At 41.5% G+C, this 21,921-nt stretch overlaps 1 protein-coding gene and 1 long non-coding RNA gene across 2 annotated transcripts in view; one reads left to right on the forward strand and one right to left on the reverse strand.

Annotated features, from left to right (window-relative positions):
- SYN2 (synapsin II) overlaps window positions 1-21,921 on the forward strand; it is a 196,111-nt gene that overhangs the window by 132,285 nt on the left and 41,905 nt on the right. The window contains exons 2-5 of the mRNA XM_019428129.2: window positions 12,894-12,951; window positions 14,252-14,343; window positions 16,770-16,926; window positions 20,999-21,088. Of these exons, the coding sequence (XP_019283674.1) occupies window positions 12,894-12,951; window positions 14,252-14,343; window positions 16,770-16,926; window positions 20,999-21,088 (397 nt within the window). The remainder of the gene's footprint in view (window positions 1-12,893; window positions 12,952-14,251; window positions 14,344-16,769; window positions 16,927-20,998; window positions 21,089-21,921) is intronic.
- Window positions 18,655-19,990, reverse strand: LOC109254349 (uncharacterized). The gene is made up of 2 exons (XR_002074765.2): window positions 19,447-19,990; window positions 18,655-19,271 (listed from the first exon to the last, which is right to left on the reverse strand). It is a non-coding gene; the product is annotated as an uncharacterized LOC109254349 (long non-coding RNA).

The raw sequence follows: 21,921 nt of genomic DNA on the forward strand, positions 1-21,921 counted from the left end.
CTCCCACCCCCCATCAACCCTCAGTTTGTTCTCAGTTTTTAACAGTCTCCTATGCTTTGGCTCTCTCCCACTCTAACCTTTTTTTTTTTTTTCTTTCCTTCCCCTCCCCCCTGGGTTTCTGTTAAGTTTCTCAGGATCCACATAAGAGTGAAACCATATGGTATCTGTCTTTCTCTGTATGGCTTATTTCACTTAGCATCACACTCTCCAGTTCCATCCACGTTGCTACAAAAGGCCATATTTCATTCAGAATTAGTGTTTTTATAAAAAGAAAACAGAGAGCTCTTTCTCTCTCTCTCTACCATGTGAGAACACAGCAAGAAGGTGGGTCTTTCCAAGCCAGGAAGAGGATCTTACTGAGTAGACTGGCACCTTGATCTAGACTTCCCAGCCTCTAGAACTGTGAGAAATAAATGTCTATTGTTTAAGCACCCAGTCTATGGTATTTTACTATAGCAGTCCGAGGAGATAGATATCTGTATCTATACATCTTTATCTATGTTATACATAGATAACATAAGTAAATAATACATAGATAATAGATAATATATATTATTTCTCTATATATTTATCTGTAGGTCAATAGAGAGAGGTAGATAGGTAGGTAGGTAGATAGACATAGACATAGATTAGATGGATGATAGATAGATAGATAGATAGATAGATAGATAGGGAAAGAGAAGGAGATTTATTGTAAAGAATTGGCTCACACAGTTATAGAGACTGAGAAGTTCCAAGATCTGTGGGCAAACTGGAGACCCAGGAGAGCCGATGGAATATTTCCAAGTCTGAAGACCTAAGCACCGGGAAAGTTGTAAGTTTCAGTCTGAGTCCAAAGGCAGGCGAAGACTGAGACCTAGCTCAAAGACAGTCAGAGAGAGAGTGAATTCTTCCTTACTCCATCTTTTTGTTCTCTTCAGGCCTTCAATAAGTTGGATTAGGTGCACTTACATTGGGGAGGGCAATCTGCTTTACTCAGTTCTAACTCAAATGTTAATGTCATCCAGAAACACCCTCACCAGAATAATGATTAGGCAAATATCTGGACCCCTGTGGCCTTGTCAAGTTGAAACATAAAATTAACTCTCCCCGTTTTGCTTTATTTAAGGCAGTGGTGAGTGTGAGGGTGTGTGTGTGTGAGGCAGTAGGAAGGAAATATAAGACAGTCTGCACCCTCAGAAGGCTCTGATACAGTAGGAAGAGGCACACATAAATGAAAAATCAGTGGGTTATACTAAACTGTGTCTCTCTAAAGTGACAAGGGAATGGGTTTCAGACTAAGCTTTCAAAGGAAAGGAAAACCACTCTCAGAGGGAAGGACAGGAAAGGTTTCATAAAGGAGGAGGAACTTGTTTTGGACCTTGAAGAATGAGAAGAGGTGATTTCCTTCCTTTTTTTTAACATTAATTTTCAAATGGTCTTTAATAAGTTTTAGGATACATGCAAAGATAATTCATAAAATTTGTACCAGAAAAGAAAATATAAGACTCTCCATCCAATTTTGGTGAGGCTACAATAGCCTTAACAATAATTTGGATAAGAGCAAAGAGAAAAGGATTTATATCCCATTCCACCTACAAATTTAGATGCAGTCATTCTTTGTAACATGTTATTAATAGAGTCTGATTAGGTATCAAAAAGAACATTGTATAATAAAGTAAGACTTGTTCCTGGATCCAAAAGCTGGAAGAAAAGTACAAAGTCTATGATTGCTTCACAGGTGAATTCTCTTAAATATTTATGGTAGGGAATACAAGTTCCACAAACATTCTTACTCCCAGCTCATTCTGTGAAGCCAGCATTATTACTCTGACATCAAACAAGACAAAAACACCACAAAAAAAGAAAACTCACAAACCAAAATCCCCAATAAACATAGATTCAACAATTCCTAAATAACATTTTAGTGATAGCACTTTAGCATTTTAGATGATCCCATGATATATAAAAAGGATCATGCTTTGGGGCACCTGGATGGCTCAATTAACCTGGATGGTTAACGTCCAGCTTCGGCTCAGGTCATGATCTTAAGGTTTGAGAGTTCGAGCCCCACATCGGGCTCTCTGCTGTCAGCGCAGAGCCGGCTTCAGATCTTTGGCTCCCTCTCTCTCTGCCCCTCCCCTACTTGTACTTGTGCTCTCTCTCTCAAAAATAAATAAACATTTTTTAAAAAGAAAGCAAAGGATTATGCATGATGACCCAATGGGGTTCATCCCAGGGACTCAAAATTCATATAACATTTCAATATCAATCAATGTAATTCACCACAGCAGCAAATATAATAAGAAAAACAATAAGATCTCAATAGATGCATAAAAATCCTTTGAGATTACCTTTTGTGGTGTGTGTATGTGTTAAGAACACAGTAAATTTTGTGGTGAGAACTCTCAGAAAATTTCAAGAATACAATACAGAATTGTTACCTGATGTACTTTAGATCCTCAAAACTCATTCATCTTGCCTAACTGAAACTTTGGAATCTTTGACCAACATCTAATTGCTGCCTCCCCAGCCCCTGACAACCACCATTCTACTCTCTGCTTCTAAGTTTGACTATTTTATGTTCTACATGTAAGTGGCATTATGCAGTATTTATCTGTACCTGGCTTATTTTATTTAGCATAATGTCCTCCAGGTTCATCCATGTCATTGCAAATGACAGAGCTACCTTTTTAAAGGCTGAATAATATTCCATTATACATATATATCACACTTTCTTTATCCATTTGCCCATCACTAGACATTTAGGTTGTTTCCACATCTTGGCTATTGTGAGAAAGAGGTGATTTCTAAGCAGACCAAAGCACAGAGGCAGTAGTTTGATGAGAGGTAGCTGGGAAACAGCGTCTGCATGGTAGATTGATGTAGTAGTACCATTCAGTGTCTGAATGGTGGTAGGACAGGGCTCCTACATATGCTGGTGCAGGTTTTTCACCATACAAGTGCATTTGAGTGCGGAGACTAGTGAGGGATGAAACTCAGCCCCACCTTCTTTTTGCCAGTCCAGGGTACCTGGGTACAGGAATGTGTCCACCTGGAGTAAAGGGTGCTTTTTTTCTAATTCACACAACAACTCTGCAGCTGTCTTGCAGGAGGGAAATGGTAGGAGATAAATTTGAAATAGAAGGATGGGGCCAGATTATACAGAATGTTCCTTTATATCTTGACTGCTATAAATGGATGGAAACGTGCAGCTTTGATGGTAATGGTGGGTATGATTTGTGACCCTCCACTGGAGTTAAACCTAGGGCTTTGCCAGGGCTAGGAACCATGTTTATCTAGCATAAAATAAATCTGTATCTTTTGAAAATTATATTTGCTTGATGTTTCTCTAAAGCAAACTTCATAACTGACCCATTTTGCTCCAAAATCAAATCAGCCTGATTTAATTTTACAAGCCAGTCATGGAAAGAGAATTTGTCCCATGACTCCAAAGCATTCTGTTCTGTAGCTCCACTATAATTATAGACAAATGCATCTAATCTTCCCATCATGTGTTCTGAATTACAGGATTCTTTTTTTTTCTTCTGTATTCGATAATCTTATCTTGTTATACTGCATCATTTAATTATTCCCCAAAATAGAGATCTTCAGAAAATCTGCTCAGAAAAAGTGATTTAGTGTTCCTAACTGAAGTCAAACTGGGGTGTTTACTTAGAAATTAGTCATTTTCAGAGCTTTGAGTTTTTGCTGTTTTTCTTAAGGGGTCTCATCTGCTATCTAAGGCTATTGAAGTTGTCCCACAGATAACTTAAGGGAATATATAAATTCTAGAGACATGGACTCTGTAGGTATCCTCAGAGACCTACAAGCCCAGGACTCTTTCACAATGAGCAAATGTGCCAAATAGTAGGACAGGAATTGGGAATACAAAAATGAATAGAGCACAGTCCCCATCTGAGAAAGTAAACAGTCTCTAAATTTGATCATCAGAGGTCCTGAAATTTAATTTTACCAGCTCTGCCACCTACTAACTACTACCTTTAAGCAAGTCACTTAATTTTTCTGAGCCTCATTTTCCTATAAAACCTGTAACATTGCGATGACATTCCTGTAAGGCATGAAGTATCATGAGATTAATTGGTTATCTGGGATGAATGACGTATGTAGTCATTCAGTGTTCTTTCCCTCCTTCATATTACTTCTGTCCTCTTTGGATCTTTACCTTTACAGTCTGAAGATTTTATTGAAGTCTTTCCTAACATCAGAGCCTTTACATTTTGTTCTTTTTTCCCTGAGCCATTTCTACTTTCATTATGTTATTTGTTTTTAGACAAGTGGACCTAATATGCTGAGTCAAAAATATGGACATCCTATAGTTTGTACAAGGTGAGGTCAAGTGTAAGAAACTCTTTATTACTTTAAAAAATTTTTTAAAATGTTTATTCATTTTTGAAAGAGAGAGAGACAGAAACAGACAGAGCATGAGCGGGGGAGGGGCAGAGAGAGAGACACGGAATCCGAAGCAGGCTCCAGGGTCCGAGCTATCAGCACAGAGCCTGACATGGGGCTCAAACTCACGGACTGTGAGATCATAACCTGAGCCGAAGTCCGATGCTCAACTGACTGAGCCACCCAGGAGCCCCTGTAAGAAACTCTTTGTATTGGGTTTCCAGTAAACTTTCTGATGATACCCAACATTTTAAAATCTTTCACTCTTGATCTTTTTGTGTTTTGTCTGTGACATTGTACAGGACTGATGTCTTTTTTTTTTCCTCCCCTGTCATTTCAGGTTCCTTTACTGGATTGTAGTTGAACACTCATGATCCTGTGATAAGATCATTTCCCCTGAATGTGTTTTCTTACACTTAGTCACATTAAAACTCCTCTGCCACTTTTCTGCCCACGTCCACATCTTCTTTCAGTTTATCCCTAATCAGCTTGGCATTTTAATCCCTGGAAGAGCTGAATGCCATCTGCAACTTGGCAATTTCCCCTTGTACTCTCTTCCAGATCATTTATATGAATGTTAACTAAGACACCATGCAACTTGCTTTCTATGTAAGAAGTGCCTTGTTGCAGAGCATTTGATAGAACAATTTAATCACTGAATTAATAACATCAAGGACTAGCCACAGAACTTTTTATCCGGAAAAGTGTTCACTCATTCCTGTTGTTTGCTTCTCATTCCTAAACCAATTATCTGTAACAGACATTTCTCCACATACTGGGTTTTATGGTTTGTGAATTAGAAAACAAGTCCAAATTTGAGTTAAGAACCCTTTACCAATATTAAGACCCTGACTATTTTAGGTCTGATTTATGTCTCTGTTCCAGAACATCTTTAGTAGGAATCATATACCACTTTCTATCATTTCATTAAATCCTCTTAGCTAATATCTTCTTAAATATCTTCTTAAATAACTGTCATTTTCCAGGCAGGTGCTAGGTTTCTAGGCCTAATCAATTAAGTTATCAATTGAGTTGCCAGATGAATGCTGTGCAGTAGCTATCGGTTTGGTTGTGTACTGGTAAGATAGCAAGTCCTGAAATCTACTTACTGCACCAGCTTCCCAGATGATCTCAAGCCCTGGTTTGTTCCCTCCAGTCTCTCCCACATTCCAGATAAGTGGTTTCTCAGATCTTAGGCACAACTGATCACGTCACCTCCCTGCTTAACATCTTTGACAGTATTTTTAAATTTTTCTAATGTTTATTTATTTTTGAGGGAGAGAAAGAAACAGAGCACAAGCAGGAGAGGGGCAGAGAGAGGGAGACACAGAATCCGAAGTAGGCTCCTGGCTCTGAGCTGTCAGCACAGAGCGCAATGCGGGGCTTGAACTCACGAACTACAAGATCATGACCTGAGTTGAAGTTGAATGCTTAACTGACTGGGCCACCCAGGCACCCCTCTTTGACAGTATTTTTGGAGACAATTGGGAAAATTTTAAAGATGTTAAAATTTATTTTAACAGTAAAGATGTTAAAAATTATTAATTATTAATACTAAATTAAGTGTTAAAAAGTCATTACCCAGGATAGCCAAACTCATAGACAGAAAGTAGATTATCAGGGATGAGATGGGGATGGGATATGGGCAGTTATTGTTTCATGGCTCCAGTTTCTATTTGGAGTGGCGAAAAATTTTGGAAATAGTGATGATGACTGCACGTTGTGAATGTATTTAACACCACTGAATTTTAGACTTAAAAATGTTTAAATGGCAAATTTTGTTATGTATATTTTGCTACAATAAAAAATGCATCATTGCCAGAGACAGTATTTAAAGTGTTATAGAAGAAATGGTATGAAATTTTGGATTTGTTTTAAAACACTCAAACAATAGTCTCAACAGTGAGGGTGATAGTTGAAAATGATGGGCAAAATATTGATAACTGATGAGGGTAGTTTTTTCACAATAAAAAGTTTTAAAAACTTGTAAACTAGCCATTAAGTCCCAACTATTCAGCCTGACATCTGAACCCTTTGCCGGTTAGATGCTTCCCTTTCTCTGTACCTGCAGCTCTCACTGCTCAGCTTACAGTGTCCTTCCCTGCAGTCAGGGGGTCCACCGCAGTGTTCTGTGCTTATGTAGCTTCTGTGCCTTTATACTCAGCCATTCAATTCTGCTTCCTTCTTCTTATGTGGCAAATTCCTACTCATTCTTTAAGACTTTAAGATTCCTTTTCTAGAGACCTCCTAGACTTCTCCAGGCAAAGAGAATTCCCTCCTTTGAGTTCCTAACATGCCTTGTTTGTACTTCTGCTATAGCTTATATCCTAAATTTATATTTATACCTTTTATTTATGCTTCTGTTCTCCACTAATCTGTAAGCTTCGTAAAGGTAGAGGGAACTTTTTTTTCACTGTACATGTTTCTGAGTTATATGAAACTTCTGTTGTTTTAGTTGTGCACTTCAAGTATTTTTTAAAGAAAGATTGAAAGGTGGGAATGTGAATACTGGTTATAAATCTTAAGAGTTGAAAAAGAACTTAGCAATTGCCTGTATTGGTAATGGACATCATTCTCCTTTTCTAGACTGTGCTTTCTCTACTTGGCAACTGCTGATGCATTTTTACAGTTCCAGCACCTACTATTGGGTACTCAATAAATTGTTGTTGAATTTATTGACAAATTGTAGCCTTTCCTTCTAGAGATTGCAAAAAGCCAGATATGTAGCTTGGGGTATATGGACACACACTTTCCAGAAGAAAGTGAATTTTCAGGCATGGTTTGTCAAGGCAGCAAATGAGCACCTGGAGGGATATTCCTGGGCTAGTGGGGTTGGTGGCAGTACACATCTTGCCAGTGGGTGGCGGCAGGACCTCATAAACCCTCTGCAAGACTAGCAGGCCTAATTCTACCCTTTGAGTGTAGGGTGGGAAATAGGAATCCTCTAATATTTCCAGTTTACTTTCTAACTTCTTCATGCCTAGAGATGCTTGGCTGAAAGAACAAGGCCAGTGAGACAGTGAGTGCCAGAAACTAAGCACCTTGTTAAAGATAAGTGTCCACACCAGTGCCAGGTATTTACTAAGTGCTAGACTGGTTCCAGAGCTCTAAGAATGCTTGTTAGTGCTTTCATATTCTAGATTGGGGTTTTGATCCCTATATAAACCTCAGGCACCTAGGGAAGATTTACACTTAAGGCTGTTTTTAGGCCCTTTAGTTCCAGTGTGGTTGGAGATTTAGAACAGATTTTCATGTGGGGAAGAAAGAATAGATGCGCACGTGCCCTCAGATGCACAATGCAGGAAGAAAGGAGGAACTTGGGCCTGCAGTGACAGGCTCTGTTCAGTCAATCCTGAAGGTGGCCCCTTCTGGTTTTCTCCATTTGTCTGGCCAAAACCATCACTCCTAACATTAACATACCATTAACTCCAGTTAATAAGCAAGCCCTGATTATGAACCTAGGTAAGTACATAGCTCAGTGAAGGAGTTAGAAATTTATGGACACAATGATTATGTTTGTACAGGCCTTAGCTCAGAGCATATAAGCAGACAACAGCACATAATCATTATTAAAAATCCAAAATGTTCTGGAAAATCCAGGGCTCACTTGTGGGTGGTCCTTGCACCAAGCATTATTACATAATCCAGTTGTCTGAGGCTCAGGGTGGGAGAGGGGTATTCCAGATTATTAGACAACTGAGTTTGAAAGGTGGTATCAGATGATGATGCTGTGAGCCAAATATCATAAGCAGACAATAAATGGGATGAAAGTTCAGAGGAGGAAGAGGCCATGTTGGCTGTGGTAATAATAAAACAGCAGTAATACCTGGTACATAAATATTTGTTGCATTTTGCTAATAGTAGTTTGTATTTACATAGCATTTCAGAGTTTCCAAAACACTTTCATGTCCATTATTCTCATCTGGCTTTATTAAGTCTTCACAATGACCTGTGAGTAAGGTATTAATAAATGAGGTAAAATATATAAAATAAAATACTTAGAATAGTGGCTAGCACACAGTGTATGCTTGCTATGAGTATTACAGTTATTATCAGCCCTGTTTTATACATGAGGAAACTAAGGCTGAGAGAGGCAACTATTGTCAAGTCAGACTCCTGAAAAGGGGTAGAACTAGGCCTGAACCCAACAAAACTGGCTTCTATTTCTAGACCTTTCTCCATTCTATTTAGAGACCTTTCTCCATTATCCCATGCATAAAACAGGGAGAATTTAAGTTGGGCTTGCCTAGGTTGGGCCAACAAGTTTTGAGGCGGCCTTAGCAGAGAAGTGTTTTGAAATTGTGTTCCTCAGCCTCATAAGCCCTAGTTGAATAGGAATTGGTGAGATTGGTGAATGTGTTCATTGCCTTGAGTAAGAAGAGTTAAATCTAGAAGGCTCTACTCATTTTAGCAATAAGGGAAGATGGTTCATTGCCTGGCCCATCAAGGAAGCTGCAAGCCATTAAACTCACATAGATCCTCAGCTGCTAGGCTTGTTAAGAAAATGTACAATAGGGGGAAATTGACAACACAGGCACCATAGATATTTTTAGTCTGTGCTTCAAGGATGTACATCTTGGGTTCTGTTTAGGGTTGAGAACAAGGAGGTGAATTTGGGTTGATTTGACAAGATTGCCAGTCAGAAAGTCCTTCTCTGTGCCCTGTTTATGCAAGAGACTATGGGGTTAGGGAGGGAGGAAGGGAACTAAGGGAGGTGAAGTAACTTTCCTAAACTTTCAAACACTGAGGAGAGTGGTGTATTTTTCTTGGGGGTATCAGGGGAGGGTGGGGAGGGCAGTGTGACAATGTCAGTAAAAACTGTAACTCTGTATGTTCCTTGCACCAGCAGTTCTGCAATAAATTGTTTATCCTTCTAATGTACAACATGGTGACTATAGTTAATAAAATTGTACAGTGTACTTGAAGTTTTCTAAGAGATTAAATCTTAAGTGTCCTCACCACACACACAAAATGGTAACTGTGTGAGGTGATAGACATGTAATGTGGTAATCCCAATTCACAAAGTATGGGTATATTAAATCATGATATACACTAAATGTATACAATTTTATTTGTCAATTCTACCTCAGTACAGCTAGGAAAAATAAGTTCTTTATCCTATGGATAGATTCTCTCTCTCTTTTTTTTTTAATGTTTATTTATTTATTTTGAGACAGAGCAAGGGAAGGGGAGAGAAAGAATTCCAAGCAGGCTCTGCACTGTCAGCACAGAGCCTGAGGCAGAGCTCAATCTCAGGAACCCATGAGATCATGACCTGAGCCAAAATCAAGAGGCAAATGCTTAACCAGCTGAGCCACCCAGGTGCCCCTCTATGGATATATTCTTAAATGTTAGCCATTATAGCACTGTTTATAATGTCAAAAATAACCCCCAAACTGGAAATCTAAACACTCACCAATATATATTGGTGAAATTACTGTATGAGTTTCAAATAGAATTTCTTGCAACTATTAGAAAGAGGTCCATCAGTATGTGCTGAAAGCTTATCACTAAGATGTTTTATCAAGTGCAATAAAAATCAAGATTCAAAAAAGAAGAGTTTATGTAGCATGATACTATATGTATATATGAAGCATATATGTATGCAGATAACATACACACATTTTCCCCACACTGGAAGGATATGCTTGCAACTGGTAATGAGGATTATGTGTGATGAAAACGGAATGGGAAAGGAGAAACTTATTTTTTATCTTATTCTTTTATGTGCTTTTGAAGGTAGATTTTGGTTGATTTCACCACATGACATACCTTTTTTGTTGTTGTTTAATTTAAGCCACTTGCCTAAGGTCACAGAGCCAGGAAAGGTTAAGGCTAGGATTTCAGAGCATTGTGATTCACAGCTTCTCTGGATTCTAACACACTGCCTCCTAACAGTGCTCTCTTAATATCAGCAGGTACTTCTGTCACTTCTGTCACTTGCTTGTAAGTTACAAGCAAGATTCTTCATAAAAATATCTAGAACCAAAATTTCCAAGGGCCAGAGCTGGGAGAATGTGCTCATTCTCCAGAAAACGTCTCTGCCCCATCCACTTGCTATCTCAGCTTCTTTTTTATAAGATTGGCTCAGCCAAGAGAGGTCAGTGACCCAGAGCCAGGAAACACAGACCAAGATTTTCAACAGGACAAATTACCTTAAGGAAAAAGCATTAAGATCATTGGAGAGGTGGGGCTGGGGAGAAGGCATGAAAACAGTATCGTTAGCTGACTTGGTCACTGGGCAGGTGCAGGAAGTGGCAGCTAAACCCAGCCAGAATCTATAAATATACTTCAGTATCAGTGTTTAAAACTTACAAAATAAGCCAGTGCAAGTGAATTAAAATACTTGGTGACACGTAAGCACCTAGATGTAAACTCTTAGTTCTAGGCTTAACCCCTATGAACTTTTCTGTGGTTTGGGCATATTATTTAACTGCTCTGGGTTTCAATTTCCCCATCAGTCAGATGGACAGCACTATCTGCCCTGGCTGCCTCACCAAGTTGTAAGGGACAAATAAGGCAAGGAATGTGCTTTGAAAGTGCAAGGTATCATACTGAATGAGAGGTTATTGTTAATGGCTCTGAGACTTACCTCACAGAACAAGAGCTATTTTGAGACAGGAAGATAGAAGGAAGCATCAGAAAAGCATTGCTGATAACAAGGTAGACATACCTCATCAACACAAGAAAGGAACCTCTAGGGTCATTTACTCCATTTCTCCTTTTTATAGTCATGGAAAAGATCTCCAGAGTCCAAAATCTACAGAGCAGTGATAGTGCCACTATAGACTATCATTTAAATTCATAAATAAGATGGAACTGTAGCCAAGGAGACAGGATAGGGTACAGGCCCCTTGCTGGAGGGGCTTACAGACCTATGGATGTTGAACAGGGTTCTGTAAGCAAGCTGATGAAGCTCACTAAGGTATTGGAACAAAGGTTGGGGGGATAGGCTTCAGTGATCCAGCTCCAGGATGGCTGAGTACCTCTGGGGAGCAATTTAAGGGTGGCCAGGGACTTAGGACAAATGATAACTTCCTAGAACGGACTGTTCCAGAATCCAGAGAGGAAAGGAAATATCTTGGCCTTGTCCTGGGTAGTTCACAGGAACCAGGGTAGGAAGTATTTGTAGTGGAAATAGTGCTCACAACATCAAGTCCTTTTGAGCAGAAGAAGGAAAATAGGGAAAAAACATGCAATGTAGCACAAATGACGAGTCAGTTTTTGTAATGGTGGGAGTGAAGATGGAGAGAATGAATCAGCAGAGGGAGACAGTACTATATAGTCCCAAGGGCACTGAACCCACACGTGGGTGTGAATACTGACTGGCTCTGTCACTAACTTGCCATGTGACCTTGAATATGCCATTTTCCTCCTCTGAGTCTTGGTTTCCTCCTCTCAGAAATGAATACCTTTCTGTCTCATAAGTTGTTATGAGGATTAAGAGAGATCTTCTTGAAAGCAACGTACATACAATTCCTGGAACATGATGCCCAATTCCTGGAACATGATGTCTCCCTTTATTTTGGAGAGGGACTCCTAGAAACCCACCAGTGAAATATGCTAATTTGAAATTTCAAGCACTGGGAAAGTGGGACCAACCCAGCTAACAGGTATAGTGTGGAAAGGCCCTTTTCCCATATGGAGAAGTAGCCTAAATGGACAGATAAGAAAATCTTATGGGGGTGAGGATGGGGAGTTAAGAGCAAGGTAGGAATGGATAGAAATATAAACATAAACACAGTCCACTTATGAGGGGCTCTGAAGACACTGATGCATTAATATGACGTTCCTCTAGATCCATGACAAGATAGGAAGATAATAATTACTATATAACTCAGCCTGACTAATTTTCTTGACTGAAATTCAGAAATACAAGATAGGTTTTGTGTTCAATTATAGCAGCATTCCTCGGCCTCTTCCCTTTTAAAATTTATTTTCTGGTATAATTAACTCTGTCATTCATTGATTGTCCTTTAATCCTTATTTTGTTGGTTATATTTGCCTTTTAAATTATTAATTGCCTCAAATCCTTTTTGGAAGTATGGGTATGAAGGGGTAAAATGATAACAGTTTCTTTAAAAACTCCAAGGGCAGAGCCCAAGTAGAAAATCAGAGTGACTTGTGGGATAGAGGAAGATAAGCAAAGTATATGTGTAAGACTGACCTGCTCTTTACAAGGAATAACATTAGGGGAATCCCTACTTCTAGACTTCTTTTGTAGCCCAAAGACCAAGGATGTTATCATAAAAATTGCAAAATCTAGGAGTGAAAAAGTGCTTTGGATTATTTTATGTGTAGGCAAGCTGAGCATAAAGGAGAGGAAGTGGTTTGTTTGCTTGAGGCTGTCTCATGATGATCCAGTAGCTGAGTTATAGGGTCCAACCCTCTCATTCTGGGGTTCTCTCTACTATGGTCCTCTTCTTTATGATCGTGAATTCCTGATCTCAAACACTTCTATGATACTAATTTGTGTGGGTTTTTTTTTTCCCTTTTTCCAGGGCCAAGTGCTTCCGGGGCAAAAAAGTCCTTGGAGATTATGATATCAAAGTGGAACAGGTAATCACCCTGAAGCCCAGAGTTACATCTGCATCATCATTATTCTTTCTTGACATCCCACAGTGAACCATCTAGTTCTTCAGAGTAGAGTTCAGTGTCTGTCACTGGATTCTAGGCTCTCCATCTCCTTCCCTCACCCCTCTCTCTGGGGATTTTCTGCCTATGAGATATGGTTATGAAGGCTGCATTTCAACTTCCTGACTTTTTTTCATGGTGCTGGTGTCTGTAAAGAAGCGAGGAGTGTGGCTCTTAGGGACTTCTTGCAGTACACAGTTCTCAGGCTGAGGAAAACCTTAGGGGAATGTTTTCCTGGGACACTGGCCATACCTCCGTATTGTTGGTTGCATGATTTTCCTGGGTTGGCACATATCTGGCATTCAGTTGTGCAGCCTCCAGTGGTGCCTATTCTGGGTGTGAGACTACACTGCAGAGAGAATTTCAAAAGAACACCTTGTTTGTAATGTAGTAAAGTCCTGAAATCACCCCCCCCCCTTTTTTTTAATCTTCCTCTACCCTTTGCATTGTAATAGATAGAGATAATTAAGTCCATTTGGGTGGAGAAGCAGTGTCCAGTTGAAACAATGCATGTATTTTCTATGTAATAATAGAAGTTACTTGTCATTCCTTACACAGAGTGCTGTGATTTACAGAGTACTCTCCTATGCATTGTTGCATTCAGTTCTTAAAACAACTTGTTAGATAGGCAGGGTTGATTAAAAATTATTCCCATTTTATAGATGAAAGAAACCCTCCCCGCCTCCCACCCCGAGAAGTGAAGTGACTTGCTTAAAGTCTTATGGAGCTAAATGGGGGCAGAGCAGAAGTAAAACCCTGTTGTCTAAACTAAAACCTGGTGTTTTTATGTTGAAACTGACAGAGGGCACGTTGCCTCAGTTTGTGTTCCTGCTCTGTAGAAAGTCAGCACAGGGGAGTCAGAACACCTGAACTTTGCTTCAGTCTCTGCCAACACTAAGTTTTATTTTCCAGAAAAGTCACTTAACTGCTTCTTTGGTAAATAGGGAGAATTCTCTCTGTCCTTCTTACCTCACAGAGTTGCTATGAGAGCTGGATGAGATCAGTTTGTGAAAATATTTGAAAACTGAATAAATGTTTAGGGGGAAAGCTGCTGCTGCTCTGGGGAGAACTTGGCAAAGGATTGTGATCTTATGTCCCTACCGTTATTTTTATTTATTTTTTTATTTTTATTTTTATTTTTTTTTACAATTTTAACTATAGTTAAAAAAAACCAAAACATGTAACATGTAATGTACCCTCTTAATCCCCTACTGTTATTTTCCAGGCGGAATTTTCAGAGCTCAACCTGGTGGCCCATGCAGATGGGACGTATGCTGTGGATATGCAGGTGCTCCGGAATGGCACAAAGGTTGTCCGGTAAGCTCCTTTCTGTCCCCAGGGTCACTGTCACTGTCTTCGGAGTTATTGTCTCTGGTTTGCAGAGGTGGTTTCAAAGTCAAGTGTTGGATTGAGAAGGCAGTGCTGTGTATATTGTGCAGAAGTTAATGATGTGTGCTATGTACAAGTAGTAGAGGAAGGCGGAGAAAACTAAGGCAGAGCTCTTAGTCCATTGGTAGAGAAAGGACTCAGGACTCATTTAGACATAACTAGAGTCCTATTAGGGGAGTTCTAGACCCCAGCACCCCTTCCACCAGTGTGATTTTGTGCTTTTATATTTTCCCTGGAAAATAGGATTCCTTCGCTTAAAAAAAAGGTTTGAAAACCTCTGATCTAGTTCAGCCTTCTATTTTGCATTGATTTTCTTCAATTTACTCAGTGAGTTGCTGGCAGAACCTTGTGTTTCTCTATTCTCTTTTTTTTTTTTTAATTTTTTTTTTTAATGTTTTTTTTTGAGACAGAGAGAGACAGAGCATGAATGGGGGAGGGGCAGAGAGAGAGGGAGACACAGAATCGGAAGCAGGCTCCAGGCTCTGAGCCATCAGCCCAGAGCCTGACGCGGGGCTTGAACTCACGAACCGCGAGATCGTGACCTGAGCCGAAGTCGGACGCTCAACCGACTGACCCACCCAGGCGCCCCTATTCTCTTAACCCCTAGCCCTGTATTCTTTCAACCCCCATCCCTGTATTCTTTCTATATTCCTTAGTCCTGGGAATTCATAAGTCTGATAGGAAGGTCTAGGTTGGAAGGGACATTGTGGATGGAAGAAAATTTGCAGTTAACAGGACACTCACATGCCAGGTGGTGTGTTGGATCATATCACTTATAGATGTGATCAAATCTATTACAACAATTCTGTTAGGGGAGGTAATGAGAATTCCAGATTGGGAAAAATGGTTCCCACAGTGTCATTCTTCCGAGGGGTCCAGCATGGCATCAGGTTTTTAGACTTCAGAATCTTGCTCCAGGAAGAATCTTCACTTTATCCTCTTCCCTACCTCCGTCTGCAGCATCCTGACACTGAGGTCTCCAGTGTCCAACAGGAACTGGCTCAGTGACAAGGAAGGCAAAACTCAGGTGTCAGGAACTTAACAACAGGGAAATGTAAACTCCTCCATCCTGGAGACCGAGGAGGACAGTAAAAGAGATGTCCGTTCAGGTAGGGAGTGAGCTCAAGAAAACGATGGGCTCCTCCAGCTGCAGGTAGAATGAGTCATAGGGATGCATGCACAGAAGCAGGTGGTGACAGAAAAGTCCATAGTGGGTGTCAGGAGGAATCTGGCAAGAATAAGGCAGGCCCTTCCAGGTACGAGTGTAGGAACTTGAGAGCTGGCCTGTGTAGGAAGTCTGCAGCTCAGTTCCTATAACTGATATGTAAGTTTTGATCTCAGGCGTATAGACTGGAGCCAGTTTCCCAGAACTTGGGCACAAGGAAGTCAGAACAGCTCTAGCACATGCCATACTGACTTGATGCTAAGTCCCTTGCGTGACTGAGGAGGGCTTCTTCCAACCCCACATTAAAAAGACTGGTCTTTGAGGCCAGGTGGTACTGGAGCTGCAGATCGGGGTTGGATGGGTGGCCTGGGCAGAGAACCAGGTAGGTCACTGCATACGGTATGAAACTGGCAAGCTCTAGAGCCTTGAGGGTGGATGCTGCCACAGAACTGACTCTCTGGAAAGATGGGGTTCCTCTGGAGTCAGGGCATGAAGATGGAGCAGCTGAGGCAAGGAGCTTTGCTGGCTAGAGGGGAAACACAGGAAGCCTTCCCATGCATGGGAACATTCTGTACTCCCAGTGCTTCCTGTAGCCATTGCTCAACCTCAGTTCTTCGAGAAATGTTTGCACCCCTCTCTAGCATACGCTTTGGAAGGATAACATCGGGAAGCTTGGCATCTGTTCTCAGTCAGCCTGAACCCTTACTCTCCTGGGGGCCTGATCAGCTTTAAGCAGTTGGAAGAGGGCACTGAGATCAGGGATCTCCGTGGCAGGGTTGTGAAGTCAGCCACATATGTTGTCCTTAGAGTCTTCTGGGATCCTCTTGGAGCACGAACTCTGAAGCCACAAGGAACTTCTGCTCTCACATTTCCCCATATTCTTGTTCATTTAAGGTGTATGGGTCTGAAAGTACTTCTTCCCTCCTGAGGAATTTGTACCTTAGAAAAAGACAATGCTTAATCCAGAGGAATAAGGGAACTTCATACATCTGTTCCTTAAATTTCCTCTGAGAAGTACCATAATACCTCACTTCCTAGTCCATGAAAGAATAATAATAATAAAATGAGGGGCTTACAGCAGGTGGCCCTGAATATCCCTTTTCTATCTAGGGCTTTGGAAATAGGAGACGAGATGATGTGTGACCTGAGATGCTGGTTGATGGGAAACTTGCCTCTACATTTTTACCAGGTCCTTCCGGCCAGACTTTGTGCTTATCCGGCAGCATGCATTTGGCATGGCAGAGAATGAGGACTTCCGCCACCTGATTATTGGCATGCAGTATGCAGGCCTCCCCAGCATCAACTCACTGGAATCCATTTACAACTTCTGTGACAAGCCATGGGTGGTGAGTGAGATCCCCTTCTCCCCAGATCCTGTAGCTCCCAGTCCCCCAGGGGGGACCACTGATAATCAAGGAGCATTAGGCAAAGCTGTGAGGATATGGGAGGAGCTTCAAATGGGACAAGGGGTAGGGTAGGCTCTCACAATAAAACATTATCATCATGGGCTGGGCTGCCTTTGCTGCAGAGTGGACCTTTGGTCTCACAACAAAGCCACACAAAGCTTCTATAAAGAAATCTTTACGAGTCGGTAGGCTGTGCCCTCAGCCATAAGATGCAACAATAAAAATACCTGTTTCTTGGCTCTGAAGGGCTATTAGAAAGGCCTGAGGCTGTGGGGACCCAGCTCCTATAACTGCTGCTCCAGCCTGCCCTCTTAGAAGGAAACACCTGCCCCTAATCACATCCTCTTCCTCTTGTTTTTCAAAAATCATTTCAGCTATCACACACTGACTTTCCAAGGGTGCAAGCTGCACACACTGTGAAGTTCTCCGACCCCAAGCCTCTCCACCACCCAGGGAGCTGGAGGGGGTGTTTTTTAACCAGGTGGAGCCATCACCTCTGCTCTTGATCTCTTCCTCACACCTGAATTCACAATATTTCCTGTTCTCTTACAAACCCAGGAGACCTGACAATGTAAGAGAAAGACCAATGAATGAGGAGTCAGAAGATCCGGGAGTTGCTGTGGTTGAGGAGGGCAGGTTGGGTTCCTGGTCACCAGTCATTCAGCCTTTCTCTTTGGACTGAGATACCTAAGAATCCCAGAGTTTTGCAGAAGCAGGCTAAAAGAATTATATGATTTGAATATGTTGCTAATCACAGAAGATCATATTTGAGGCCTTCAAGTTTCTTCTCTGGGGACCTCCCTTTTCTCCTCAGTCACACAACCTTCCCTACTGCAAATAAGCCCTAATCCTTTCCTTCCCTACCTTTCCAATACCTGTTAGAATTTGGCTCCCTCCTGGCCACACAGGGTGATTTTGCTATTATTAGTTTTTTTCTTCTAACTAAACCTCTCTGTGCCTGGTTTCTTTGTCTGTAAAGTAGGAATAATAGCAGTGACTGTCACCAGTTTGTCAGCCTGGTTGTTACTGTCCCCTAGTATTTGGGATCCCTTTAAGAAACTAGTCCTCTGCTTTATGTTCCAAAACTATGCCAGAGGGCAGGGTGGGAGGATCAGGGAGCCTGTGCCTAGGGCTTTGCCCCTCCTGGGATCTGGGATCTGGTGAGGGTTCACATTCTCACCCATTCATAATCCCAGCACATTGCCTTTGGCATCACATGAGAACTGCAAGGCTCCCTGGCCAGACACCAAGTTCTCCCTTCATTTTCATTAGGCAGCTGCCACACTAATGGCATTTTATATATTGTTCTCTGCCTGTTAATGGGAGTGAACAAATTTGGTGACTGTGAAGGGAAAGTCCCTCTGAAATGATGACTTTGGTTCATATTTTCTGTATTTCTTTATTGCGTTGGGAACTCAGGCTGCTTTCAGTGTGAGGCTTCAGTTGGATTGTCAAGGCTCTACCTGCATCACCATGTCCCTGACCATATCTGCTATGGTCAAGAGACCTGCTTGGTCAAGGCAGGCACACTGGGATTTTGGAAACAGAAGTAGCCCTATCAATGAAGGTAGCATTCCAGAAGAAGCCAGAATGCCACCATCCCATATTGCTGCAATTTTATCTAAAAATCCTATCACTCTAAGTTTTTTAGAGACAGAAGCACGAGAGTTGAATTAAAGCATTTATTTCCAGAAGTGCTAAGGATAACTTACTAAATTCAGACTTATCTTGAAATCTCATTTCTTCCAAAAAATCTTTCCCAATTCTCTGAAGAAGTGGTAAAATGAACATTATCTTCCTATTCATTGCCAACATCACCCCCAGCACCTAAATCCATTGTCTATGCATAGAGGAAATAACCCTTATCAGATATTACATTTGTTTAATTCGTAACTGTGTGCTTGTGACTTCATCTAAGTTTCCAAGGAGGCAGGGGTTAGATGCCAAACCCAGTACCTTGAGCAGACAGGGGCTGCCAGAGATAAAGTGGAGGAGGGTGGGGTGAGCTCCCAGGGATCTAACCAGTGCCTGGGAACTGGCTGCCATTTTAGTCTTGCTGTTCCAGGACTCTGGGATTCCGCCGTGGGCCTTCCTGGCATCGCTGTGGTGTCTGTGTAACTCTCCCACATGCTGGAAAGATAAAACCCCACATGCCTTGGTGCCATGCCAATGCGTGGGCTGCAGCAGGACAGAGGTTGTTAGGCAGAGCTGGCATCAGTTTGCTGGCGATGCTGGAGAGCGTTGGGAGCTCAGGAAGGTATCCAGAGGCAGAACAGGAGTCCAGCCTGGCCAAGGTGGGTAGACAGGACTTAAAGGTCAGATGGGGTGATGGAGAGAATCAGAGAAGGCAGGAAAAGTCTGAGGGGTTGGTCTTGACAGTCAAAGCAAGTCGACAAACCAAAGAATGGCAAGGACAGCAGGGTATACAGTGGAGTATGCAGTGGGCAGGAAGAGACCTACCTGGGTGCTGTCCCAACTCCAGGTATCATCTGGGGGCCTATGCTTTCCTTTGCTTCTCTAGCCTCAGTCTCTTCATGTGTAAAATGAGATGTCTGGTCCAGAGACTCTGTAAAGTGTCTTTCAATAATAAAATCTTGGGGGCCTGAGAGTCCCTGACTCACAGTTTCAGTCCTGGAGGACTTCAAGATCCAGAGTCACTAGCCGTGTCACAAAGGGGAATGACCCAGAAATTCCAACATTTTCCAGCATTTCAAAAATAATAGGAAAATTCTGTCTTTGCCAACAAAAGGACCACAACATATGATCACTTAAACTGCAGTTTGATGATGGAGTTTGGGAGGAAATATAATAAAATGATATTCCTTTATGGTAAAAAGTTTGAAGAACTGATCAAATTCATTCCTTTCATTTTATATATGAAGAAAATGAGGCCTGGAAAGGAGAAATTATTTGTTCAAGGGCACCCAGCAAGTTCAAGGCAGAACAAGAACCAGAAGACTCCAGTTTTCTAAAAACCCTGTTCTGAGCTTTTACTCCTCCCCTCATTCCCTCATTACCCCTACTGCCAGTGCACTGGGGATAGGTGTGTGGGTAGGGTGTATGAATGGATGGAGCAGAAAAGTCCTGTGTGTTTCCTGTGGGAAGAGCATGGTCTTTGCAGAGTCTAAAAGGTAGCTACGTGAAAGAGTAGGAAGAGTTATATATTAGGAATAAAGGAGCCTTGGTTATGAATCCAGCTTAAGTATTATGTGACTTTGGGCAAGTGACCTCACTGGGCTTCAGTTTCTTCCTTATAAACTGTGGGAGCAAGGTGTTCCAGGAGGTGCTAGATGTTTGCCAAAGGCTTTTCAACCCTCACATTGTAAGTATGTGTATCTCACCTCTTCTTCATAGAGTTATTCTGGTTTCTCATAGGTAAAGGGTCCAGTGAGTTGAGTTCTTAGATGAATAGGAAGTCCTGGAGAGACTGGGTCTGTCTATCCTGCATACCATGAGCATCAAAATCTTCCTAAAGAGCAGCTTTATTCATAACCTGCTGCTTAAATTCTTATGACTCCATACTGCCTGCAGAAAAAAGCTACCATTCCTTTCCTAGCATTTGAACTTTCAAGACTTGGCCCCATGTTACCTATCCAGCTTTATCACTTGCCATCTCTGGAGTGTTTAGAGTTAGAGACCCAAATTTCAATCCCAGCTTCATCTCTTTGCAGCTCTGTGACTTTAGGCAACTTTTCTACTTTCTCTGAGCCTCATACGTAAAATGAAGAGGATAAAATACCTAGTTCATCAATTTGGTATGAGGACTGAATATTATTAAAATTGTATAATTATAAAATTCATTCAGTAATGAATGTTACTTCATTCTCTCTCCCTTCCCCAACTAATGCATATGTTCCCTAAAAATAAGAATTGTGCACCTCTTTTATATCCTCAGAGTGTTTTGCACAAAGCCCCCAACAGAGCAAATACTCAATAAATGTTTGTTATATAGATTGATGTTTGTCTATTCCAGTTGTCTAGATAATCTGAAACATTTGCTTCTCTTTTGCAGTTTGCCCAGCTGGTCGCCATCTACAAGACATTGGGAGGAGAAAAGTTCCCACTCATTGAGCAGACATACTACCCCAACCATAAAGAGATGGTAGGTGATTGAGTGGGGACTCTAGTCCCTCTGCTGTTTACATTCTGAGCTTAGCCTCATGGTGATTATGGGGCTCAAAAAAGGGCCTCGGCATTTTCGAAAGACACTCTGTTGGGGTTGAACTGTGGACCTGCTTTGTGGGGCTAGAGCAGCTGAATTTTAGCTGATAACCCCTTGTCTCCAAGGGGTTATTGGAGACCGAATAGTGAAGAGCAGAAACAAGGGCATTTTATCAAGCTGAGAAAGTAACAAACCTATGGATCAGCAATCAGAAGATCCCACTGTTTTGGGTTCTAGCTCTGGCCCTGCCACAGGTCACTGGATTAGTTAGATTCCCTGTATGTCAGTTTCCCACTCGGAATGTTAAATGCACATATTATTCCTGACCAGGATATCTAATATAGTACTTACAAAATGTGAATGAAATTCTTTAAGTAATAGCCTTCTGGAAAAGTGTGAAGCACTCCTCAGATGTAAGGTATTGTTCCTATTATTTTTCACCAGGCCCTTCCCTTGGCTTCCTCAAGATTACAGTCAGACTGGATTAACACTATGCCTTCTCTGAGGCCATACTAGGATATCAGAAGGAGCAGAGAGATGGTTTGGTTGGCTGGGACAGAGGCTATTGCTAATGTTTGTCCTTCATGACAACTTCTAGCTCCAGTTTAACTCCCTTCTTTCTCTCTGTCCCCACATCCTCTGCCCCAGGGTTGCATGGTCTGTTGGTGATCCTGCTTAACCTACCAATGAAGACTTACTGCCATAGCATTCCAATATTGTACTCTGGGACAGAGATCATGTTTATTTCCCCTCCCACTCCCTACTCCAAAAGG

The sequence above is a fragment of the Panthera pardus genome, unplaced genomic scaffold (genome assembly GCF_024362965.1).
Source record: "Panthera pardus isolate Hobbes unplaced genomic scaffold, ASM2436296v1 HiC_scaffold_8, whole genome shotgun sequence".
In the NCBI taxonomy this organism is placed as follows: domain Eukaryota; kingdom Metazoa; phylum Chordata; class Mammalia; order Carnivora; family Felidae; genus Panthera; species Panthera pardus.